Source organism: Aphelocoma coerulescens, chromosome 1 (genome assembly GCF_041296385.1).
Source record: "Aphelocoma coerulescens isolate FSJ_1873_10779 chromosome 1, UR_Acoe_1.0, whole genome shotgun sequence".
In the NCBI taxonomy this organism is placed as follows: Eukaryota; Metazoa; Chordata; class Aves; order Passeriformes; family Corvidae; genus Aphelocoma; species Aphelocoma coerulescens.
The window spans coordinates 87,478,208-87,505,155 of record NC_091013.1 but is presented as its reverse complement, the minus strand read 5'-3'; the positions used below and the strand labels follow the sequence as shown (position 1 = coordinate 87,505,155).

Here is a 26,948-nt window from a genome sequence, read left to right as displayed (position 1 = left end):
TACCTCTAACTCAACCCTTTTTTTTGCAAGCTATATGCAAAAAGATATAGGTTCATCTCAACATGAAGAAGTAAAACTTTGCTACCATGCATTTATTGGGCCAAAACCACCAAAAAAAACAGATTTAGTACTTGAAATTCTGTTAAAATAAGCATCTTTTATGCAAACAAGAAAGAGCTCAACCAATAGTCTCTCTTGGCAATTGAGAGATTTTTCTCTATATGTAAATCTTACCATAAAAAAACAGCTACAACATCATGTTTCCTAATTTTTATCATCTCTCTACTATGTTTTAAGGAATGATGTCCAGAGATCCCCTTATAGAAAAAATTGCATACTACAGTCATCTTGCAATAATATCTGGGGGGGGGGGGGGGGCGGGGTGTTAAAAATAGAATTCTTATAAGTATTCAAGTTTTTTGTATATCAGAATACATACAGATGTCTTCATTTATGATCACTGTTTTATGGTCAAAAAGCAGAAAATATATTGATTGATGCACCTGGGATTATTAATGGGAATTGTAGATCCAGAGCAAGCACTGCCTTCGGAAGGAAACCTGGAAATGCACTGTACATTTTATGTACTGCAACTCTAAGCAGATGTTGCCAAATGGCTAAGGAGGGTGATCTTATCTCCTTCTCAAAGAGCTCCCACTTAAAAGAGACCTTATGGCACCACTGAGGGTTGTCTTTTTTATGAATGAATCAACAAGCTTGTTTGTTTGTTTATTTTCTCTTGATGTACCTTGAGTCTTTCTTTATTTCTTTGTTTACTGAGAACTGAGCAGTCCAGGACAAAATTAATTTTACATAAACTTTGTCATGAACTCTAGGATCTTTAAGTGTATAAACACAATGCTGAACTGCATAGATGTTAAATCGTAGTTTAGAATTGCTTGGACTCTTTAAGTCTTAACTTCCAGGTTTCAGTAATTTGTACAGTGTTGGTAAAATATCTGTCCCGTAATGTTAAGATGTAGGACCTGCCATAGCAAATGTAAGTTTTCTATGTATCATACTTTACTTTCTGTTTCTAAAATGGCTTTTTGTCTTCTTTACTGCACAACCGCGACATCCAAGTCTCTTGTGATGGGTTTTTATCAACTAGATTTACAAAAAAAACCCAAAAAACCAAAACCCAGCGGCTTTGGAAAAAAAATTGCATCAAGTCAATTTGTGTTTTAATTGTTTTTATTCACTTCTAAAAAGCCCAAAAAGTCAAAATCCAGACAGTGCTAAGATATTTTATTTTGTGTCTCTTTTTGACTGAGAACATTTTTTTACAGCAGCTGTATAGTGGGTGAGATTATGTGAGATTTTTCTCTACTTCAAAAAAACTTAGGATGAAACAAAAAAAGGTAGATACAATGTACAGACAGCGTGGGAAGGAGAAGAGGTAAAGGATAACCTTGTGGTCATATTTCTAAAATGTGTGAATCTGAAGTGTCTGGCAGTTTTGAAACACATAAACAAGAAAAGCATAATTTCAGTCACTTCTTCTTCCTGTGGGCCTATTAATTTAAGACATTTATTTATTAAAGGTGTATATGTAAGTTACTGCTCTTCATAACAAAGAAAGATAGAGAAATATATAGAAGTTAGGTATAAGATTTTTGTTTAAATAGAAGACCTGTCAAAATACAGCATAACCTGTCAGCAGCTCCCTTCTGAGTGTTAGGCTCTATCACTGCTCTTCATGTCAAATTATCATAATATACCTGCCACTGTCTCTTTTAATTAACCTTAAAACCAAGCCTGAGCATTATACAAGGAAAAAGCTTAAAAAGAATCCTTACATTCAGCAATACTGTCCAATAACAATCATTTTTTCTTGGTGATGATGAAATTGTCTGAATATGAAGAGTCCAGTGATTCATAATAGCTGGATTTCTTTCCAGTTGCCAAACCCTTTGGCAGTTGCTTATTACCACAGTCAGGTTTCTGATAATTTATTGATACTGAATTCCCTAGAAGGAGTCTGTTTATTTCTGTGATTAACTGTTATGTGATACTATAGTGAGGAGGAACTTCTGCTTCCATCTTGCATAATTTTAAAAGGAATCCTTGCAGTAACTATGGAAGTTGGAGGATGGCAATTTAAATGACAATGAATTTTTTCATGTACAACATTCAGTGTGAAATGTAGGTCACTGGAACAGGCTCCCCAGGGAAGTGGTCACAGCACCACGCCTGCCAGAATTCAAGGAGCGGCTGGACGATGCTTTTAGTCATATGGTTCAGTTGTAGGCAGTACTGTGAGGAGCAGGAGTTGGACTCAATGATCCTTATGGGTCCTTTCCAACTGAAGGTATTCTGTGATTCTCTTATTTCTGTTGGCTTACACCACATGCCTGAAACCTGGATCTGCACCCCTTATTTTTTTCCCTTATCCTATAATTTCTCTATTCAAGAGGTTTATATTTTTTGTGGCAGGGAACACTCATGGTTCTGTTTATAGGAGAACAACCTATTGTTGACATTCTGTGGATATAGTGGATTTATAAGTGAATAAATTTTATATGCCTCTACAATAAACCACTTCTGACACTTTCCTTTTGATTTTCTTTCTGTGGGAGTAAAGCATAAGTAGGCAAAGCTTACTGCCACCATTTCCTTCCCTATTTTATCTGTAGTCCTCTACTCTTATCCTTGCTTAAGTGTTTTTCTTTCCTAAAAAATCATAGAACTAGTACTACATTCTCTTACTTTTTCAATGTCTTTTTTCTGTGCTTCTGGAAAACTGACAAACTTTCAGACTGAAAAATACCTTTTCCCCATCCAGCACTGCCCTTTTTCAATTCCTGCACTTCATAAGTATTCTATATGCTGCTTTTTACGTCTCATTATTTCAATGGTCAATGCCATATCAGTGATGGAAAGATTTGGGGTGTTGGGTATTTCTAAGGCCCCAGCTATGGAGGCTAAGAGATGAATTAGGAAGTTTATTTTGTTAGGTCAAATAATGTAGACAGTTTCTGTAACTGATGTAGTGTTACAAAATTATTATTAAATATAGTTTTATATTAGTGATTATACCAGTAACAGAACATCAGAAAGGACTTTTCTATTGTCAAAAACAATATTGCCTTCTTGACCCATTTTGATTCTGTGTATCAATATTGCTACATTAGTCTTTGAATATGCATGTGCTAAGAAAACTGTATTTTCTACCTTGCAGCAGTATTGTTTCTATGATCTTTAGTGCTTTTTGTTTAGAGCAGTGTTCCCAACTTTTTGAAAACTGTAAGGCTTTGTCATTTTTTTTGTCTGTTTCTGCATTCCAACTCAACTGTCTGATTTCTCCTCTAAGGTAAATAATTACAGTTTAGAAGAAGTTACCCATGAAGAGGCAGTAGCGATACTGAAGAACACATCAGATGTAGTGTATCTGAAAGTTGGAAAGCCCACCACCATTTACATGACAGATCCATATGGCCCACCAGATATTACTCACTGTAAGTGACTTCTGCAACTTATTTTACAAGAGATATCAGTTTGTCAGTTGATTGTATTTTTTCATAGCTTGTTCAAAGTACCCCATTAAAGTTTATGAAACAGCTTGGAAGGCTACAAAAATGAAATGTTTATTGCCACCTAAGTATGCTACACTCAAGAAATATTGCAAATAATATAGCTCTGCTAAAGTATTTTTGCAGCAAAAGTAGCAATGTAGAAGATGTACGGCTGTGCTGGTTCCAGTTAGCCATTGTCCAGGTGATCAGACTGAACTGTAAATCTTGTGAAAATTACAGCAATAAGTATATGCAAATGTATGTTGAAATATGATTCGATTTGTAGCCTGGAGTCCTCTGTCCACTGAAAAATTGGAACAAGCAGCAAACCATCTTGTACAAACTTAGTAGAAGCCTGAGGCAAATACATCTCGTATTTGAATAAAATATTTTACTGGAATGTAAAAATCACTGCTCTACTTACAAAACTTTACCTATTTTCTGCAGATACCGAATTCGTGGAGTCATTGAATGGTTTGGGGTGGAAGGGACCTTAAAGACCATCTAGTTAAACTCCCCCTGCCATGGGCAGGGGCACCTTCCACTAGACTAAGTTGCTCAGAACCCCATCCAGCCTGGCCTTGAGCACTTCCAGGGATGGGATATCCCTGGCTTCTCTGTTCCAGTGCTTCACTACCTTCATAGTGAAGAATCCATAAATCACTGGTCCACTTTGCTTTATTCTCAGTCTATCCATTAACTTTATATATGTTCAGCTGGCTTTTATTTTTTTGCAGAGGACAAAGGCCTTATTTGTCCTTGCATTCAGCGCACACTCTGTTGTAGGAAAATTTGTTTCAATAATATGGTAAAACTCAGTGAAGTATTCCATAGGAAGGGAAGACGTCCTCATTTTAAAACTGATTTCAATCAGACTGTCATATCCATGCACTCAGAAGCATCTAGGCTCATGTCCAGCGTTCCATTAGAAAGATGTGCATCCAGGTGCATCCCCAGGACTCCCTGAGGTGACCATGCACAAGGGTAGGTGGCTGGCTGTAGAGTCCTTATCATACACATACAGCTTTTTATATTGGCAACCTCCTTGATGGAGTGATTTTTGTACTCTTAAGGAGATGACAGCAATATAAGGATCTTCTGTCTCTGCCATCTGTCCCTACTATGCATGTCTTTAGGATTTACTCACATCTCTGCTGTCTCCTTATCTGAGTGTCCTAGGCTCCAACCTAGTCTTTATCTCCCACCACCATCTCTTAATGGCTTGAGTATTTGTTTTAGTTTGGGTTTAGGCTTTCCTGGCAAGTTACATGTAATAATATATTGAGTATTGATGACTTACTGGTGAATCTAGCTTTATTGATACATGCCATTCTTATACCCCTCCTGCCAGTCCTGCTGGTGTCCATACCCAGGCGTTGCCATTCCCTTATCATTCACAGCAATCTTAACATTTCAGCTGCAGCTCTCTATACCACTGGTGCCCATTAGTCTTAACAGTTCATTACTGAAACTCCCTTTCTTCATTAGTTGTTCATTAAAAACTGTCTGCCTTGGGTTCAACTACCAACAGGGACCAAACTGGATGGAAATTTAATTTTTGACAAGAGCTTCAGCAATTGATCCACATCCACACACTTGATTTCCTGCTAATAATTCTGTAGGCACTTAAGGCAAAGGGTGGGGAAATTTACTGAGAGCAGTAAATGCTAAGGATTTAAATTTTTCTGCACTTTTTCAGTGTTGCTATTGTGCATAGACAAAGTGGAGGAAAAAACTAAATATCCCAAGTCTTCCTTATTCAGCCTGCTCCATGAAAACAGAAGGGAAGGTTTTGTAACATGCATGTCAGTGGTATGCTCAGCCATGCTGAGGATGCCTATTTAGTTAGCAAATGTTATGACAGATGGCAATCATGTTGTTCAGTAGCAGTCTGGTCTGGATCTTAGCAAAGCCCAGGAAGTAAAAATGCTAAATGTCCCTATCCAATCCCCAGCTTTATCATACTTTCAAAATAATAATTTCGGAGTTCTAAAACAGTGTGGTTTATTATGTCAGATTATAGATCAGCAGCATATGAGAAGACAGAAGTAATTCCAGAGGGAGAGTAAAGGTTGAAAAGATTTGCAGTAGCCCTTCCCGAGCTGTTGGTGCATACAGATTCATTTATCCTCAGGGAACCTTTCATTATACCTACATGTTCAGAGTATTTCAGAATGCATAATGGCCTTTCCCTGTAGAGAGATTTTGCTTTGAAGCATTCTGTATCTCAGCATCTGAAAAAAAGACTGAAACTAATGCTAGAAAGTTTAGCTGTCTTCCTCTTGTGAGAAAATTAATCACAGCTCATTGCAGAAGCATGTTTTTTCTATTTATCATTTCTTTTTCTGATTAAATTAACTAGATAGAATACAACTATTACTGCATCTCTCCACTCATAAATGTCCCAGATAACTTCAGAATAGCAAAAAGCACATAAACAAAAAAACTGCAAATATAATATATAGACAGACAACACAGTCCTGTAACTTTCATCATTAATCATTAGTAGGTAAGAGATTTGCATCCATTTTCTCTTTTAAGTATACAGATTTACTGTGGTCTAAATGCCATTTATGTTGATACTGAAATTTCAGTTATATTGGAGATTTGAGCACCTTTGGTAGATCACAGCTTTGAATGTATACATAATTCTTGCCACACATAAAATTCCTGCTCTTATCCTGCATTGAGTTCTTATTATATTACTCCCATTGCTGCACACTGGAGGCAAAAAGAGGAGTGTGCTTTTAATCCCCTTCTTTCCTAATTGCATTTCCTTCTGCAGGTTAGTCCGAAGGGAAGAAAATGTCTCCTGTCTCCCAAATAGGAGATCATATTCAAGCTCCCTCTCAGGAACTAAGTATCCTCTAAAGAGTAAATCCCTGCAAATGAGCCAGCATTACTATTACTACTACTACTACTACTACTACTACTACTATTATTATTATTATTATTATTATTATTATTATTTTCAGCAAAACTCCAGCTGTTAATTCTTTCTTGTTGTATTTTAAGCTCTCTCAAACAAGGATTGTTTGTTTTGGTCTTATATACAGTATCGAACATGTTCTTGGTACTTAAAAAAAATTATGTTCTTGTGACATCTAATGAAACGTGAAAGTTGCTGACTAGAAATGTTCATTTTTTACCTTCAGCTTATTCTCCACCAATGGAAAATCATATACTCTCTTCTGGAAACAATGGCACTTTAGAGTACAAGGCATCCCTGGCCCCTATCTCACCAGGAAGATACTCACCCATTCCAAAGCACATGCTTGTGGAGGACGACTACACCAGGTCAGATGCTTCTCTTTATTTGTTGCCTTTCATGCAACTGCAAAGGACATAAGTAAATCATTCAGTGCATCTCTAATAGAATACAGCATACTGTACATTTCTATTCAGATTTTTTTTTTTTAAATAATCCCCAAAGAATTGTGACTACTATATGGAAGTACAGTAGCAGAATTGTATCTGTGTAGTTAATGTCTAGGTAGAAGAGACACATAGGAAAAGGCTGGGAGGGTTCTTTCATGCCTTGTTTTAGATGAGCACTGAATGTCACTGATGAGATAGTATGTATTTATCTTTGTGTTTGAAGAGCACTACCATTCACCTAGAAGACAGAAGTTGTTCAGTTTGTAAAATGAGCCCTCATTATAATGTCTAATGCCATAGAAAATGAGATTTTTTTTTTTTTTTTTTTTTTTTTGTGCTAGGAGGAGGCTGTTCTGGTCCTCTAACCTGACTTGCTGTGTCTTGCAAGTCAAAGAATCTCATCCACTTACATATTCATCAGCTTCATAACCCACTAATTTGCATTTCATTTTTCTTGCTGCATGTGATTACTATCTCAAGCAGCCTAACTTGTTGGATCAGACAGATTCAGAGTAACTAAATCATGATACAGTGTTTAATCAGGACATAATTGTGTGGAAACCACACCTTTCTTCCCTGTCTTGTCTAAAAGAGTTTCTCCTTTGTTTTGATTGAGGATGCAAAGCTGAAATGGATTTCCTTCAACTTGTGAGACATTCAGTTAGGATGAATTTTCCCTGAATGGTTCCAAGAAGTTGCATTTTTAATTAATAGTTAAAGCATTAATTTCATTAAATCTGCAACAAGGTTTTACCTGATCTAATAACAATGTCATAATTTCTCAAATACCCACATATAGGGAGAATACCAATATTAAAATACCTGGGTTACAACGATGAAGGCTTTGTCAATAAGCTTTTAGGGCTCAATTGTCTTAGTCTGTAATGAGATGTCAGCACCACTATTGCTGAGAAAGAGTTAGTAAAGTTTAAAAACAGCAAAAAAATTGCAGCCTTTAAAGTAAATAATAGCTAAGGGCATCACGAAGTCACAGAAAGTTAAGGGATTAATCCTAAAAAGGGAGATAAGCTGTCCTGGCAATTAGAAGACCATTTAAACAGTTAGAAGGCTTGTAAGGTGACAAAGAAGTATTATTAGTCGTGTTTCTTTGGGTTCCATGTAGCTGATTTTAACTTCCTAGTTACTTCTGGGGGGGAAAAAAAAAAAAGTCAAGAAAAGAAAAAATAGTTGTAGAAGGAAAAGCAGTGACACTCTCAGCCCAATAGTTTAGCACATATCCAGTAGAAAGCCTACAAAGAACCATGCAGGATATGTATTAAAATTAATAAGGATGTCCTTTTGACCTTTTTTTAGGGATAAAGATGCATTCCTATGCTGATATTTTTAGAATGTTTTTAAACAAGTTAGTTGTGCTGGTTTAGCTCCTGAGAGAAAAATTAAATTCTGGCACAGTTGGTTTCTTGTCTGAGGTATTCACACCAATGTCCATTTTGTATTATTTGTGGGAAAAAATGAATGCCCAGAGAAGCTGTATATATTCTGTGAAATACTTCTCTCCTGTGTTCTTCTTCCCATTTGGATTTCCAGGTTAATGTGTTGCCTAATGAAGGTCTGATATCCAAAGTCTTCTTGTGGCTTTGGCACTAAAGACAGGAGAGGCTGAGTCTACAAGCGTGACCTTCTGTGACAGATGTGTGGCACTGGCAGAAATAAGGATGTCAAGTGATAGGAGCAGGCTCTGAATGCCACAGAGCAAATCAGACAGAAATCTCATATTTCTGAACAAGTGTTAACCCTGACCTATTGAAATGGAGGGGGCTATTATGAGCTTCATTTCATTAGTGATAATAATCTATATGCTACATCAGGAAACGAAAGCACAAAGAGAAAATGAACATAGTCATGAGACAAATGACACTTCTTGCCACTGCATTTCCTCACTGGACATGCACGTACATCTGAGAGACACCCAAACAAGAGCCAGAGACCAGTTTTCTTCTCTGGCAACAATGGCTTAAGAATCTCTGCCCTTAAAAACCAAACCATTTAACCCTTGAATGCTGCTGAGATTGTTGTTTTTTTAATGTCCATGTGTCTAATTATTGTTTATTGATTCAAGTGGGACTACTGAACTGCAGCAGTTAATTCTCACAGTCATTTTCACCGCTATAAACTCAGAACAGTGAATGCACTCTTTCTCTCAAATGCCATAGGATTTGCTGATGATTCTGCCATCAAAATAAGAAGATATTTGGGAAGTCTTTGTGGCTGACCAATTCAGAAAGTCTTTTGGGAATTCAATTATCATATTGATAACTTTAGTAAAACCTATAGACGCCCTGATTGCAGCATTTACAATTAGGTTTTCTCAGATGTTTTATAATTAAGATGTTTGCCAACTGCTGCAGTGCTACCCATTAAAACTACCTGGTTCTTGCTGTAATCGGTTTACAGGGCTAATTTACATTGTGCTCACATAAGGAAATTTACTACCCATGCAGTCTTGCAACACTTCTGGCAGATTTTCATTTATGCCAGCTAAAAATATTTGGAACACTAACTTCTCCTCTAAAAAAGGCTTTTGCAATTTTGGAATTCTCTGTACAAGTGATTCGAGTGAGGCAGATGACAAGCTTTCCTTTACCTTACTTGTGATAATGAATCTACCAGTAAAGCTTAAATGGTTGAACATTCAACTCGTCTTGCCCACTTCCTCCTGATTTTTGGTTTTGTATTTTTTTTGTTTGTTCATTCCCATTCCAAGGGGTTTTTTTACCTAAATACATTCTATTTTTCCTAACAAAAACAAGTGTTTCTGTTGATAAAAATTTGTATTTTTTGGTCTGATATTGAATCTGTGCCTGAAAAAAATTCAGTTCAGTCTATACATAATCTGAGCACAAGGGATAGAAAAGTAAAAAATCATCTTCAGCCATAAATTTTAGCAAAGCTGGATGTTGTCTCTTAGTTACTGAATTTTTTTAAGTTGCATGTGTTATTGGTACAAAATGCTATCAGTGATGGGCATAATTTGCTTCTTCATTTTTTTTCAAATTTTCTGGATTTATTGTAAATTTACTCAGAATGGAAACTTTGCCTTCCTGTATTTTTTACAGCAATTATCACTTTTTAAATGAGATAAAACAACACAAGTTCAGGTTACTAGAATGTGGGATCAAAAGTGGATGAAAATTATGTGTCAAATAATTCTATCAGTACACATGGCAAGTAAGACCTTGCTTGTTTTATTTCCTAGTAAGATTAAATTGTTGTGCAGGCAGTGCAGGGGATTCATTGATTAGTGTAGCTGACCGTTCCCTGTTGGGGATGCTGCTAGAGGGGAGAAACAGGATTAATTCTCTGCTTGAGCTGCTGCTATAAGAAGGGAAGAACTCGTGGCAAAGGTTGTGATAAATAACAGCTGGGATCAGATTGACCATGAGTTGGCTTAGTTCATGATTCAAAGGAAGTCTGGAAAGACAGTCAGCAAGTTATGACTGTTAAGATTTCAGAAGAGCAAACTTCAGCCTTTTTGGAGAGTTGCTTAGCAAAATCTCTTGGGATGCTGCCACAGAAACATAGGGCCCATGAAAGATGGATGATTTCTAAATAAAACTTATTGAGAGCTCAGGGAGGAACCATCTTGTTGAGCAGAAAGGAGAGGGGACTCAGCAGAAGGCCTTCATAGCTGAGCAAAGACCTTTTTGATGACTTAAAATGCAAGATATAAACAGGTATTGCTTGACTGCTTAGTGACAAAATTAGGAAGCTGATTGATTTGAGCTAAGACTTAAAAGGATCATAAAGGAAAATAAAAGTGATTCTGCAGATGTGTGCTACTTTCAAAACTGAAGGTAAAATTTGAGGAAGGTAAAAGATGATGAATAGGAAGGAAGTCTATGTAGTGACAGATAGTATAGAAAAAGCTGAAGTACTTAACAACACCTTTGCCAGGCACTTAAGGGCCCAGGAGATAATTGGAATAGTCAGCATAGATTGATTAAAAGCAGTTTGTGTGCTTGTCCAGACTGGTTGCCCTTCCTGATGAAATTTCTAACTGCTTGGATGAGGGGAGAGGAGTGGCTGCCCTTCACCAAGCAGGGCCACAGCACAGGTGCTGCCTTGAGCAGGAATGCCTCTTTGCTGAGGGAAAACACAGCTAACTCCAAAGTCATACCAGACCTGTGTCATAGGTCCCACTAATGTGCATCTGGGATCTGCTGTGGGGCACATGGTGATTCCTTTTCTCCACTAGTTGTCACGGGGAGTGGCTGCAAAGGTATTTCTCACACCTCATCTGTGGGCAGGAAAAGCTGTGACATGGGGAGCACCCTTTAAAACTCTTCCAACAGCCTCTCATTCAAACATGAGGAAGTGTTGGATGAACATACACAGCTAATCATAGCTGGAAAGAAAATACAGTTTGTAATGGTTTGGAAACCTTATGGATAGCCTTTTGGGTTTCTCCTGGATTGTGTGCTGTATTACCTTGCTCATTATCCTTCTCCCAGCATGGCTATGCTCATTTGCATGCGATAGTGTTGGTAAGGCTTTTGACACAGTCTCCCACAGCACTCTTTGAAAGCTGGGGAAAACTGGACTAAGAGAAGAGACTGAGTTGGTAACTGACTGAACCAGTAGGCTCAAAGGGTAATGATCATCACTTGGCATCTGTCAAGTGGTCAGTGATGAGCAGAGGAGCTCAAGATACCTGTGGCGTCAGGGAATATCTTCATCAATGACCTAGATCATGACACACAGTGCACCCTCAGCAAATTTCAAGAGGATAATAAAGAGGGAGTGGTTAACATGACAAATGGCAGAGCTGTATTCTAAAGGGATCTTGATATACTCAAGGACTTGGCCAGCAGAAACCTCATAAAGTTCAGTAAGAAGGCTGCATCTCAGGTGGAAGCGCTGCACACACTTGTGCAGGTCATGAACATCTGAATTGCAGCTTCACTGAAAATGACCTGGACGTTACTGCAGGCACCAAGCTGAACATGGACCCAGGAGTGCACTCTCACTGCTAGTCAGGTAATCAGCATACCAGGCTATCTTTAGAGAAGCATGGCCAGCAGAAAAATACATTATTTTTGAAAGATTCTGACCAATTCCCATTCTTTGACTTCAGGAGGGCTGTGGAGAGGGTCCAACAGATTCTGAGACCCCTAAATCACATGGAGGTTGGAGGGTGTTGAGGGAGTTGGGACTTGTTTAGTGTGGTGAAGAGGAGATTAAGGGTCAATCTAAGAGCACCCTGTAAGCACTCAGTAGCAAAGATTATGAAACCAAACTCTTCTGAGTAGAGAAGTACCAATGGCCACAAGCACTGGTTTTGGATGTTCTGATTTGAATTTGAGAAGAAATTAAAACACGAGATGGATAGAATAGTGCTAGAGTAGTGCTTGCTATGAAGGGCTATGAAATATCCACCCTTTGAGATTTTTAAGAATTGGCTAGGTAAAATCTAGTGTTGTCAGTAGTCCTGATTCAAGCACAAGATTGGATCAGATGACCTGTAGAGATGCATTCCAATCAAATTTTATATGGTAGTAAGAAGAAAAAGATATTTTTTGTTTTAGTCATTTTGTGGAACATGTGTTACTAATACAGCAGAGAGATGTTACAATTTTTTCTTTAGCATATTTCTGCCTTTCTATTTTCAGAAATCTTAAAATTATAGCCTAAAAATCCTGTAGCTTTTAGATGGTAATTTATTCTGTCTTTAATGAACAACAACAGGAAAAGTTCCATAAAAATAAAGAACCACCATTTTGAGTTTTTACTTCCTTTTTAGCTTCAGATAATGGTAATATCAAACTTCTGTGCTTCAGCTGATAAAAAATTCATTTTAACATTTAACTCTGGCTAGATATTAAAGATTCATGGATGAAAAAGCTGAGTTATCTCTTTTGCTGTGTAAAGCACGTTTGATTTTTTTTTACATGCTTCTGTGCAAAATAGCATTTTCTGGATGGGGAAGAGGTGTTGAGAATTGGATGGGAGAGAAAAGAGAACCATTAAGTTGAAGTCTCAGGGGATTTTTTTCCCTGTATTGAAAGTAGTATTCCTCAACTATTTCTTGTTTACTTACCTGGCATTCTAGTTGAATTGATAATATTTTATGGAAACACTTTTAAATTTCTATTGACACACAGATTTGACCTTTCAGTATTAAGCCATTACAACAAATATTACAGTTTTTGTGTTATAAAATGATCATTAACAGTTTTCTAACTATGGTTTTAGGAAGCAAAACAATAGGATAAAAGAACTGCACCTTTTAACAATGACTCCTGAAAACTGCTCCTTTGTGATCTTTAGCGTTGACTTAGATCACAAGATATTCTGCATGTTTTAAAAGTGTCCATTTGCTGAAAGGGGTTAGCTGCATTTCCTGTCAGTCTTTCTGTGGAAACAGAGTTTACACTCCTGTTTTCCAGACAAAGAAAGTCTTTGACTGCTGTAGGTAGAACTTTGACGTGAATTTTACACCACATTTAGTGTTACCGTGCATGTGATGAGTAAAAGATACGTAGAAGCCCACCGATAGAGTTATAGGAACACATGCAATTGTGAGCTCACAACTGTCATTCACCATGCCTAACCCAAACTCAGCATATTACCTCTACCCTAAAGAGAATAAACTATATGTAGTAGTTTGGGAAGACTGATGATGCCTTTTATTTATTCCTCTTATTAAATAAGTTGCAAATTTGGCACTTAGATGTTCAAGTTAGTATTATCGTGCTTAGCTTTTTTTCTGGGGCTGGATCTTTTATCTAGGAATAGCAAAGGTTTTATGATTGTTTTTCTTTAAAATTTAGTGTAAAATATATCTATTGCTGCTAAAGTCATTTTAATTAGCCACCATTATTATTAAATTAAATTGAATTTATTTTTAACTGTAGCAGTTTGATCATTTAAGGGATCAAGGGAGAATTGCATTCCTTGGTTCATGTTCTATTCTATGTTAGAAATTGCTGTGCTATTATATTTTAAATACCATAATATTCCATACATAGACTCAGAGTGTTAATTTATAGGAGCCAATGAAACTGAATCCACACAGTATTTCTAATGCATTTATGAAAAGCTATCTAAAAGCCAACAAATGCAAGTCTTTGGGAAAACTGCAGTTCATTTATCCTCCAAAATGTATTTAGTACGTTTTTGCAGTAGAACTCTTTCAGATTCTGTACTCACACTGCAGTGTATCAAAACTGCTCACAATTTTGTCATGCTGACTAGATTATTTTTAAAAGCCTGCATGATTGAGCACAGTATTAAATGGCCAAAGCTAGTTTTCCTCTCTACTTATTTCTTCCATCCCTTTCTGACACAGAGACACAGTCAAGAGTGACTCTGTTCTGTGCTCTGAATGCCCAGTCCTGTTACATTTTAACATTGAAGAGACTGGAGGAATAGGGGGAATGTGTTTGGCAAGGGATTATGGTGAGAATAGGTGTGAAAATGAGGGATAACTTGTCATTGATATGTGAGAATGGAAATCACAAGAAGGAAAGACTGGTATTTAATCAGGTAAGAAAACTAGGATTTGGAAAGGGAATTCAGGACAGGACATAACAGAAAAATAGGTGAAGAGGCATGAAGAAGCACTGGAGTAGGGCAGCAGTGCAGAAGGGATTTCAGACTACTGAACCAGCAAATCCCTCAGAGAGTGACAGCTGAGGTTTGGGATAATCAATAGTTGCGCAGGTACACTGGCGCAAGGAACAGAGATACAGAGCAGGTACGAAAAGTTGCTGATAAGGTGCTGGCAGGATCAGGCTCAGATAGAGATCCATCTCTCTCTAGAAAAGTGGAGAAGCACCCAGGGTCTCTGGGGGGTGCATGATGTGGGTGTGATCCCACGAGGCAGTCTGTCATGTTAGTTCATTGTCTGTCCGTCTGGAGGATGCCAGCCTGCTGCTGCAACTGGTTGCTCACTGTCTCTCACAAGCAGAGTTCTCATCTCTAGTTGTTAAGTTGGCAACCCTCCTGATGATTATATTGAATCCAATATTGTATCCCAGAATAAAATTTCTTTCTTGTTTTAGTCTCTGATCAATCTAAGGAATTGTTTTTTAAAAAAGGTTAGTTAAAAGAAGACTATTTAAGTTACACATTAAATGTTCAGTTAAAGGGGGAAAAAAAAGAGTTTGTCTACATAACGTTAAAGAGGACCCTTGGTGACACACATTCCTTAGACTGAAGCTTGAAATTGCTAACTTGCAAAGCAACTATTTTATATTTTATGTAATTAATACACAAATTTGATCTTAAACTAATTGTTAAACTTTACAGATGCATAATTGTCTGCCTATTGTAAGATTTCATTTTGTTATCCAAATTTATTTTAAGTGTAATACGTCTCGACTTGGGAGAATAATTTATGTTAAAGTAAATATTCAGTTATTATCAAGTCACAGATAATCTCTTATTCCTGAATTAACCTTGCATATTTAAATAGGTCTGTCAGAGATCCCCAAGTAATAGGATTTGACTAGTTCTAATGCAATCACTGGAAGCTACTTAGTACTTAACACTTAGAAAAAAGTGAATCAAATTTTGGAATATGCTTTAGTGCTTGTATGGGGATTTTTTAAATGAGATAGTAGGGTTGGCAGTGATAATACACACAGAAATGGTACGTAGCATTCAATAATGCACAGAGGAAAGGATAACCTGAAGTACATATGAAATAGAATATGGACATGGATCCTTCATGCAGCTGTTGCCACTTGAGAAAGACACCTTGGGGTGACTGTGGTTAGTTCTGTGACACTGTCAGCTCAGTACTCAGGAGCAATCAAGAAGGCAATTAAGAATGAAAATAAGATCTGATAGGAAAGGACAAGAGTGCAAAATATAATGGTTTTCTCTGTGAATCTGTGATGCATCCAAGTCTTGAATAATACACGGAGGCAACTGAAAAAACCCTCAGAAGAGGGTGACAGAGATGAGCAGGGGCATAGCATGGTTTCCAGGGAAAGCTAAGTAACAACTCAGTATAGAAAAAAGGTGTCAGAGAGAGACAGAACAGAGATCTGCAAAGGTACCCATGGCACAGAGAAGGCAACAGGCAAGGACTGTTACCACTTTCTTACAACTCAGATACAGAGAGTTTATAATGCATTGCCAAATTTAAAATATGGCAAACAGAAGGTTTTTTAAATGTTACCCTATGTTATCAGCATGCAACCAACAGGCTTAGAGTACACAAAGGTAGAGCTTTTTGGGTAAGTCATGATCAGTTTGTGGGGCTCAGTGCCAGAAGGGGTTGTGGAGCCTAAGAATATAAAAATGTTCAAATATGGATGAGAATAAGTGCTGATTCATGGTGGACAGGCCTACTGACTACAGTCTGCTTGGATTTAATTTCTGGTCTGTGTGGTCCTTGCTGATTTTCAGCAGCTGAGCAGGGAAGGACTGTTCTTTGCTGATCCCTGTTTCCTAAACCAGTTACTGCAGGGGACTTGGGCCTTTGGTCTGACAGTCTCTCTATTACAGCCTTCTTTTCCATTACTGCAACAAAAAATCATTAATGGGTTTTTTTTCAAATTAAACAGTCATTTCATTTCCTAATTTTTAGTGGTTAAGAATAATGAGTGTAGAATTGGGTGTAGAATATTAAAAGTTCTAAATTATAGTTATGCCTTCTTGTAGGCCATTTCGTTTGAAAACTCGATTAAAATGTTAAAATAGTATTGTTAGGAGGAACAAGGCAATCCTTAATTGTCATGACTCTGCTAAAAAAGCACTTGTTTTGCAGTTAAGGAAACCTTTAAGGCATATGAAAACAGCAGTTAATAACAAAAGCTGAGAAATTATTAATTTTAGGATTTCCAGAAAGAACTAAGGTACTGCACTTCAGGTATTTTCTTCCCGCTCTTCATACTCCTCCTCTGTCTTTCATGTAGTTGAAATAAAACACATCATATGAGTCATTTGGTCTCATTTAAACTGACAGGACACAACCTATGAAATAAAATCAACTTTCAATTCTAATTACCCTATTGAACAATGAGGTATTTGGTTCTTCTGGAAGGTTATATGAATAAGAAAGTCAAAGGGCATATATATATATATATATATATATATAGTTATTAGAAGTGGAAGAGTTTATTTGTATTAAATTACCATTGATTTTTGGTTTAATAGTGAAATACTTTTTTTTAAAGTTCTTTGTCTACTTCCCAGCAACATTATTTTAGCAAAACTAATGTATTAGATGTCTTTATGGAACTTGGATACAATTAAAAATTGCTACTTAAAAAAAAAAGAAGTTGTAAACTTGTACCATTAGGAGATTTATTTTCTCTCAGATTTAATTTATTTTCTCTCAGATTGTTTCCCAGCTATAGCCCTGCATACTTAATATGCTGTGAGAGCTGAGCTGGTTTCTTGCCATATCATAAAAGGTTTTGAAATGTTTTAAAAACTGAAACTGTTAACATTTAATGTGCTATGTGTTGTCAATTGAACCCTACCAAACAGGATTCTGCAGTAAAAAAAAAAAAAGTTAATTTTAAATTGAGGACCCTGCATGATGCTGAGGAGAGAATGATTTTTAATAATGCCGTTTTCTTATAACTTCTGTTTCTCAATTAAGTCATCCTGAAACAACAAAACGATGATCTAAACAAGGAATAATTAGGACTGCAAACAACAAGAAAGATTCGCTCTCTTTACACAATCTGTTATGAAATAAATCAATAAAACCAATGTTCGATGAATTTTCCACCTCCCACTGTTACTGTTATCTTTTCCACCAATTAGTTCTACCTTTATGTGAGAATTGTGCCTCACTGCTGTTACGTCTGTATTGAATAACAATTCCAGCTTTCAATTTTTCTTATTTTTTATTTTCTTGCTGGAAGAGTGACTCTCTGCTGTTCATGTTACCATTTTAAAGCTTGGCGTGGAGTGACTCGGTTCTCTGTCCTGTGAGTTGATCTACTGGGGCATGTTCAAGCCACACTAATGCTGCTACTTACGTTTATTACTTACATTTTCTGTTGCCTTTCCTTTACTATTGTGTCCCTGATTCTCAGGCTAGCATAATTGTTGCTATCCATCCAGACCTAGTGGTAGCTGCTCTCACTTATCACAAAACTTTGTTTTTATCTCACCGACAAAGAGAACTGGGTTGTCTGCTTGTAACTAAATAAGCAGTTTAAAGGCAGAAAGGAAGCAGATCTGACTAAGAAGTTACAGCAGAAGTTAGTTATTTTTCAGAGTAGATCCATATTACATAATTACTCTTTAAAAGAGTATTTATTGCAATTATTGAAGATGTATACAGTAACATTCACACATTTGGCATTTTAAGGGGATTTTTTATGCAAAGGTATTAACAAAAATGAAGATAATGGACAGAAGAAATTTCACAATATAGTTCTTTGTTCTTTCTCCAAGTTTCAAAAACTGCTTAGTATTTATTTTTAAGTAAAACCTCTGAAGCTGTACCTGCTGTATCTGAAAGTGATGCAATTGCACAGAAAATACCATGAATCAGTCCTTAAATAATATATATCTAGCCTTTACACTTTTCTTAAAGCATGCTAAATGGCTTGCTACATGTTTTTAAATTCATTTGAAGAATTAGTGCATCATAGTGTAAGGCTTCAATGTTTATGTTCAATCTGGCTCTTAATTATTTTTGCAAGAAAAGTTGAGGTGACCTTGGCTGTATTTTTTCAGAAGGGCACATTAAAAACTCTTTCTAAATAGCACTCTCATTATCCCATGCTTTGAGAGAGGATAATCTGTCTCTGTCATAGCACTGGAGAGGATGTGCGAGACAGGATTTATCAGGTGGGCTGATCCCTTTAGAAAGAAGTTCTTTCTTCTTTCTGTGAGGGGACATACAAATGACATGAGAAGATGCAGCATTAGAATAACTATTTAATAAAGCCAGGTGGTCTTCATAGTCTTCTTTTTTAAAAATAGGGGATTCTTTTCTTCCAGAGTAGGTGGGTACTATTGTAGTTAAGTACTAGTTTGCCATAGAGAAGGTGAAGAATCAGGAGGGTATTTGAAGACAGGCTGTTGCAGCAAGTATCTCATATTACTTTTGTGATTAATGGCCTATATGGAACACAGTTTGTATGAGCAAGACAGTGCCCTATATAATTTTAATCATTCTTTTACTTTATATTTTTTTTCCCAACTTTCAAATATTTTTTACACTACTTAATTCATATTTACTAAACCAAATTGAGAGAGAAAATAAGTTTATACTTATCCTGGACACTGGATGTTACGTACTGTGCTTTTTTTCCAATTTCTTGTTTTTCTGTGCCAATAAAACGTGCAGTCAGAGCCCAGCTATGCAGCTGGCAGTTGTTAGCCTATGCATATCCTATGAATAGGATAGAGGCATCTAAAGGACCAGTGCAGTCCATGTTCTCAATGACCTTGAAGAGAGTTACATCTGATGGGAATTCGGTGGCTTTGGTGATCTCAGACCATTTCAAAGGCCTTACAAGAATTGCACTCATAACTGGAATTAGCTGATACCCTGAATCCTCTTCTAACCAAAGAGTCCGAGTTTTAAAAGGATAAGAAGTATGAATTCCTTTTCTTAGCCTTAAGACCTCTCTCTACAGCTCACATACTGAGGGTATGATGGTAACTAGGTCACAGTACCACTTATGTAATATCAGGACTTTATACTCAGACTTGTTCCAGTTTCCTGTTATTTTACCACCCAGAAAGACTGAATGGAGTGAAAAATGTTTGAAAAATGTTTTAAAACATGCTAACATTTGCTAAGTGTTCTAAAATTCGCTGAGCCTCATAAGACAGTTTGTTAGGACTCTGTGTTTATACTTGAAGGACTAATTTGTTCTCAATAACTAGGTAGATGGTGAATGTTTGACTTCATTCTGCTTTCAGAAGCAGCTTGTAACTGTCAATTAACAAAGAAATTCCTCATATCTATCCATCTCTGTGGCATGATTTGGGTCTCAGCATGAGGTTGGATGGTCACTGACTGATGACTCAGTGTAGTTTGAGCATTCACAGTGTATCCAAGGGGTAGCAACACTGATGTCGTCTACGACTCAGAGAAGACAATTAACTTGAATATAGAACACCAGCAAATTTTTTATGGACTGGTTAGTGTTTTAAGCCGTGGAGAAATCTACAGTTTTTATTCATCTTCCTGCACTGGGGCAATATTTCTTCAATTTTCTTAGTAGGTATCATTTATGCTTGATATTTGTACTTGTTCTTTCATTATTGCCTAAAAGCAAAAGTGGTTTCTAAGGGAATAAAAGGCAGTATTGGAAAAAAGTGAAATTGAATATTTTTTCTCTGCATTTTCTTTTAATTGAAAGCAACAATTGATTTAGTAAATAAATTATTAAATCCAGCCCTCTGAAGCAAGTGAAATATACTGGTAAAAAATGATTGCTACCTTAAATGTTTTTAAAGGGATTTTACTGAGTGCATGACACAATGCTTTATAACCAAATGAGTGACAGCTTTGCTATTTTGCTATTTAGTAATCTTAAATTGCTGGTTTTTTAACTGTAAAGTTTTCCCTGGGAAATTCAGACACAGAGAGTTCTCAAATCATGTGTCAGATTGCTATGAATAATGTTATTAGCATTGAGTGAGACCAATTTTTAAGTAAAGCAGCTACTCCTTTTCCCCCAAAGGACAAACCCAGAAGGTAACAAAGGAAATTAGGTTCTCTGTATCTGCCAGCACATCCACGACTGTAATAAATTCTGGTACCTGTGAAAATCACAGCAAAACCCACACCCATATGAGGCATAATGCAGCCAGAAGAACAAAAAAAGTTCATTAACTTCTTGGCCTCCTGATATTTTCAGGCTTCTGAAATAAGATTTCCATCTAGCTAATATTGTATGACGGTGATTAAAGGCAGTGGCATACCCTGGATCTTCTGGCAAAAGTGTGGATATGATAGCAATTGACCCTTGACACTCTTTAGAGCAGAAATGTCAGGAACAATGAGACGAGTTTCACTCTGCCAGTGGGCCTTGACATATGTCCTGGGGCCAAGTCAGGGAAATTACAAGGTGGGAGATTTACTGGGGATGCGGTGTGGGTTTGTTTTTTAAACTGCTGCTGTTCGTCTCCTGCGGATCCCTGGCTGGTTGGTACAAAAGGCTGCATTCCCTTCTCCCCTCTCCCAGACGGCTCCTGGGAGGGTTTTGGTAAGTATTGCCTCCCCCAGGCAGGTGGCTCTAGACAGCAGGGCAGAAATTTTAGTTTTAAGATCTTACTCTCTGTATCTAACTTCACAGGCTGCTGTTAGCAACTTAGAGCAGCACTTGCAAGTGCGATTGCTGTAGCCTTGGCAATGAGGTTAGCTGTTTTTCAGATGTGGTCTGCATAATCAGATTTTGAAGGCTGAATCTGGAAAGAGTGCAAAGAACTCTTGAAATGCAATGAATTGCCTGCCAATGAGATGAATTGCTCACAGAGTTTATTACCATCAGTGTTTTTATAGGATATGGGTCAATTTGACAATAGCTCTACTTGCAAAGTTCCAGCTCACTGGAACACAAGAGTATGTTGTACTAACAAGTAATATGTACTTCATCTATATTATAAATTAATGGGTAAAAAATACTTCTTTTTCAGGTAACAAGCATATTTTCTTCTATGCTGTGCTCAAAATTAAGATACCGAAAGCTGTGTAGAAGTAATGTTAGATTAAAAAAAAAGGAAAAGAAAGCAGAGTATGGGGGAAAGCAGAGTATGGCCTCACTTTCTCAACTTCAGAGACAAGATACTCACTTTAAGTGCCGCACTTCCCATAGAACAGTTTTATGGTCCACTTGTATTGTGTATATCTTTATATGCAGCTACTTGAATGCCATACTACTGTTATCAAACTCTAACAATTCCTTTAACAGCACACTTTACTTGTTGGAAAAGCTCCACTGAAAAGGTCTTGATAGATATTCTATGCATGCTTTTAAAATGATTGCTGTGTTTTCTCTATATTCTCAGCAACTAATATGCACCTGATCTTTTACTCTTGTCTCTGTATCACCAGGCCTCCTGAACCTGTTTACAGCACTGTGAACAAACTGTGTGATAAACCACCTTCTCCTAGGCACTATTCCCCTGTCGAGTGTGACAAAAGCTTCCTTCTTACAGCTCCCTACCCCCACTACCACGTAGGCCTGCTCCCTGACTCTGAGATCACCAGGTACTGCATGCGCTTCTTCCTCACCTCCTTTGTTAGAGTGCATGAGCATCACTGGATTTATCTCCTAGTTTGCATCTTCACCATAGATCTTTTTCTATAGCTTGTGCTTATTTTTAACCATGCTTTCACATCTGCACCACTGGAAGATACATGCTACCGTGGTATATAATTTTGGTCATCCAAAATCCAGTGATGAACGCAGGCAATGTTTTGATCCATTGGAATGGTGTTCTAAAATAGGTTACATAATATGTACCACATTTTGCAACTGAATTCAGTGGTTTTTTCTTTTTGAGTATGGAAAGTGACCAAGACGTCACTGAGAGCTGTAGTAATTTTTTTTTTTTTTAATCAGTCACTTTATTCCTTTGTTGTGCATACTTAGTTCACTGAGCATCTTTGGGTTTATAGGGCAGCTGCCTAAGCCATTCAGAAGAAATAGAGCAAAAAATAATCACCTCCCTCACCAAATCATGGTTAAGAATGCATCTAAAATTTAGCATTCCCTAGGCTAGCTGTGCTCTGAGAGAACAGTTAGGAAAGCCTAAAATGACGAACATTTCCATAACTGAAATAATGGAAGATCTTTCTGTAAAACATTGTCAGTGGTTGTCTCCTGATAAATATTTAATGAAGGAAAGCAGACTATCCAAAACTGTATGCTAGTAAAACCCAGCTATTTTTCTATAGACTACAAGGACAGTAGTAAACAATTTGCAAACAAATATCTGGGAGATAGAGGAAGAGTTAGGCACAATTTTTCAAGAGTGCTTAGTTTGTTAGGAAAAATTCTATCATCTTTTATATTCTAGAATAGAGGAAAAATAATTATGTTTGGAGCTTTGATCATAGATATTTTCTACAGAAAACATTTTTCAAAGCAAAGAGTAATGTGGGAAGAGAAGAGCAGAAGTGTGTAAGTGGAAAGTAAAATGATAAAATTAATGTAAGCTATACTAACAGGAAGAAACCCCAGGGATTAGGAAGACAGCTGTGAACAGCACTGCAATGCTGTGAAATAGAAAGCTCCGTTAAAAAGAGTAGGAAGACAAACACTAGCAAAGAGTGTTACAAATGTGGCAAAACCATGCAGAAGATATCACTTTGTTAGAATGAAAACTGTGTAGCTTCTAGAATTTGTAAAAAGATGCTTAATCAAAGTGGTCAAAGTGATAAGTCAAGGTGTTCAGCCCAGTGCAAGTTTGTGTGAAACACCTTGATTAGTACAATGTTTTATGAAGGTGTAAATCTCTGCACAAGGGTGCCAGGCCCTAACAGATCTACCCATAATATTTTAATTTCCCTGCAAATATTACCTTAAATGGAATAAGTGGGCAAAAAGTAGTAAAATTTCTCTGGTTCTTTAGGTATAGTGTAAGTACGTGTAATTTATCTGTGCATGACAGTGCTTCTGAGGTTTTAGAATGAGACAATGCAAGAGTTTGTTTTAGAAAGACTCTTATAACGGTCCCCTTGGAAAGGAAGGTTCCAACTTGAAATAGAAAGTTGAATGAGGCATTCTGGGGGATGTTGGGGCCATGGAGTTGAGTGCCTTGCTAACCACAGAGAGAGGTAATTGCTAAATGGTTGATCTCTGTAGACATGACTGCAATGGAGGGAGGTTGGGGGAAAATGATTATGTTAAGGCTGCTTCCTGCAACCACATATTTAGAAGTCAATAATCAGTGGAGCCCTGGAGAGCTCATAAAACTGTGCCATTTCCCCCCTTGAATATATAATTCTGTACATTCTTTTGCTTTGCTGTTGACTGAATATTTGGTCATCAGATATTTGATGACCCGACATCAGGACTTGGAAAGTTGGGTATTCTTCTGCTGAGTGTAAGTTAACAATTCTCTTTAAGAACAAGGTTTCATTTATCTTCAATCTACTTCGACATAATATTAAGCTCTAGTCCCTGTATATTTAATTAGTTTGTTTAAATCAGTAGTCCAACAAAAACTGCAAAAAGAGCATAAAGTATGAGAAAAGACACAACTCATGGTTAAATGCTCTGCACTATACTCTGCTACATGCTGTTGCAGAGGCAACTGATTACTATAATTTGTACTTCCTTCACACTGTGAAATAACATTCAGATGGAAAATACGACAGTTTTCCATGTTCTCAGTACTGTCATCTTTTCCACAGGACTCTGAATAGTTGAGTGTGGAGGAAGACATTTGAAATAATATTTCCGCAAATGCCTTTGGTGAGGAAAGTGACAGCTTTACAACAGATCATGATTCAATTTCCAAATTGACTCAGTATTCACAGTTGGAGAACAGATTTTAGAAAAGTACTGATCTCATTTTTACCCTAATCTAAGTGGCTGTTCTTGCAAGAGTATTTAATGTACACAACCCTAAATTTTCCAAAGACAATGTGTTTCAGGGCTGTATTATGTTCAAAGTTTTGAAGAATTAATCCAATAAAAGACCCTTGTTTAAATCCACAGCTGGCATACCACTATCTCTATGGGAAGTTGTACTAAAAAAAAAATCTTCCAGATATTGACCAGGTATTTTAAAAGGTCCCCCTCTACTCACCTGAATTTCTCAAAGCTCTTTTCCTCCACATTAAACACCTCAATGAACTCCAGTCAAAAATAAAAAGGTATCTTGCTGTCTTCATGCAGACTTCCTAGAAAGAGTTCTTCATCAGCATTTGTGAGCCTCAAGTTTGGGGAGGAAATGACAGGGATTATTTACTTGTTTTGGTAATTGCAGATATTGTCATATCTCAGTGTTCCAGTGTTGGGAATCTGCTGTTGATCTGCAAGAAATTTAGTTTGACAAATGACTCTTCCAGAGGAAGAGGAACATGATGCCATGTTCTCCCAACTGAAATGTTTGTAAGCCAGCCAACGCCTTTTAAATTGCTGCTCCAGATAATTTGTCAGCTGCTCCTCAGATGACTGTTTTGTCAAGGCTCATTAACTTAATAGGCAGAGAATTCATAGGCCAAAGCTTTATTTGTCTATAATAAATTCAAGTTTATAACCCTTGCTTTTATGGTGGCCTGTCAACTCCTGAGAGATTTGGAGGTCTAGAATGATGTACTCCCATTTTAGGATAAGTGTAATTAGTTTTCTGATTGAGTTATCGGTTCATATGAATTGATTTTAAGAGGGCTGTGTCAATGTGCAACAGCTGAAAATCTGTACCATTGAAGGCAGGAGTAGAGAGAGAATTTTGGAGTAGTAAGTTTTCTTTTGAGAGCACCATGTGGGAATGGATGTGGAGTATTCATGTTCTGGCCCCTGTCATTACTAACTATTATGTCTACAAATAGAAGATTATTGGCAGTGAAAGGAAATCACATCTCATGGATGTAACACTCCTGTTAAAAACATGAGACTTTGTTTCAACACTGTATAGTACAAAATGTTCCCAGGCTTTGCACTGAGAGCTTCATTGCATTCACCTCTACAAAGACATGCTACAAAAATGCTTTGGTTTTACCTAAAATTAACTTCCTTGTCTTCCATGAAATCTTTCTGGCTCACTAGTTGCCAGAATACTTTTTGTTAAAGAGCTGCCCTGAAATTGGTTTTTTGGCTTTTTTTGTTTGTTTTTTTTTTTAAGTACATGAAGGGAAGGAAGTAATGGTTGGCTTTCATTTCAAGATATTTGATGAATCAGATTAATGACAGCAGTTTTTGGAAACACCTCTACTTTCGTATGGATTAGGGAGAGAAAGTGACATTGGCACGAGTCTCTAGAGCAGTCTTGAAGAAAACAGCATGCCATTGTCATGGGTATTCAAGGATAACTGAGCATTGTGTAACTCCTAAGAGCCACAGGAATAAAAGTGTGCTGAAATGGATGCAGGCATATGGGTAAGGAGACTGTAATGTCCAAAATCTTAATGATGTGTGATGCTGCTTCCAGTGTGTGGCTGAGTCCCCACAGCCTCCCTGTAGGCACGGAAGGGTCACCACACTCCTGTGGTCTCTGCAGCTGGAGCACTGCTGCCTATGGTACCCCCACTTAGTTTTAGGGATCCCTGGGATCCCTCCTTAAGCCACGAAGGGACCACTGAGGAGATGCTGACCGCTTTTCACAGACCCCGTGAGGAAGTCAAGGTAACTGCACTTGAAGGTGTGAATGGTGAGTCTCCCTGGTACTCACTCTCTCGTTATTAATACTGCACAGCCTTTTCCTTCCCAGTAACCTGCTGGGAGCAAGCTTATTGTCAGAGTGATGCATATAACTGTACTTGTGTGTGGCTGCCTTCCAGGGAGGCTCTTGTCATCTTTATTGAAATTCACATTGTACAGGAGTACTCAGCATCCCCTGTTAAATCCCATGTGTTTAATATGGGAATTATGCCTCCCAAAACACATCTTGCCATATTTTGAGTTTTTTGAAGTGGCTGGAAACCTGAAAATGGGACCTATCAAACAAGTAGTAAAAAAGCAACAATATTATGAAATTGAGTCTTCAATTTGCCCCACATAAACACAACCACCTTTCTTGAATTTAGAAATAACTTCTACTGTTTAGTTCTCTTTGTTTGCCTTTTTTTTTTTGGTAGAAATTTCAAACACCAATTACAAAATGGGAAAATAGTCTGTTTGGGTCAAATGGATGTAAATACTTAAATATTTAAAACCAGAGTTGGAGCATCTTTGTACTTCATATTTTAACAACTACAGATCAGCTTCTGGACTGATCTGCATTTTACACAATCCAACACAGAGAGCAGGCTTATATATAATGAGGTACTACTACTAAAAAACATTGCTTAAAGACAGTGGAGGGGAATAAGTACACAATCCTTTCTGTGGATTTTTGAACATAAAAATAGGCAATACTGAGGTTCAGGTTATTCAGTGCCAATGTAAACAAGCTAACCTTATAGTCACAAAAAAAACCCCATCTTTTGAA

At 37.2% G+C, this 26,948-nt stretch overlaps 1 protein-coding gene across 8 annotated transcripts in view; it reads left to right on the top strand.

Moving 5' to 3' along the window:
- DLG2 (discs large MAGUK scaffold protein 2) overlaps positions 1–26,948 on the top strand; it is a 1,009,135-nt gene that overhangs the window by 736,592 nt on the left and 245,595 nt on the right. For 7 of the 8 annotated variants that reach the window (XM_069015930.1, XM_069015961.1, XM_069015952.1 and 4 more), the window contains 3 exons: positions 3,314–3,458; positions 6,671–6,812; positions 21,901–22,056. In XM_069015930.1, the coding sequence (XP_068872031.1) occupies positions 3,314–3,458; positions 6,671–6,812; positions 21,901–22,056 (443 nt within the window). The remainder of the gene's footprint in view (positions 1–3,313; positions 3,459–6,670; positions 6,813–21,900; positions 22,057–26,948) is intronic. The other variant, XM_069015936.1, reaches the window with a different exon arrangement.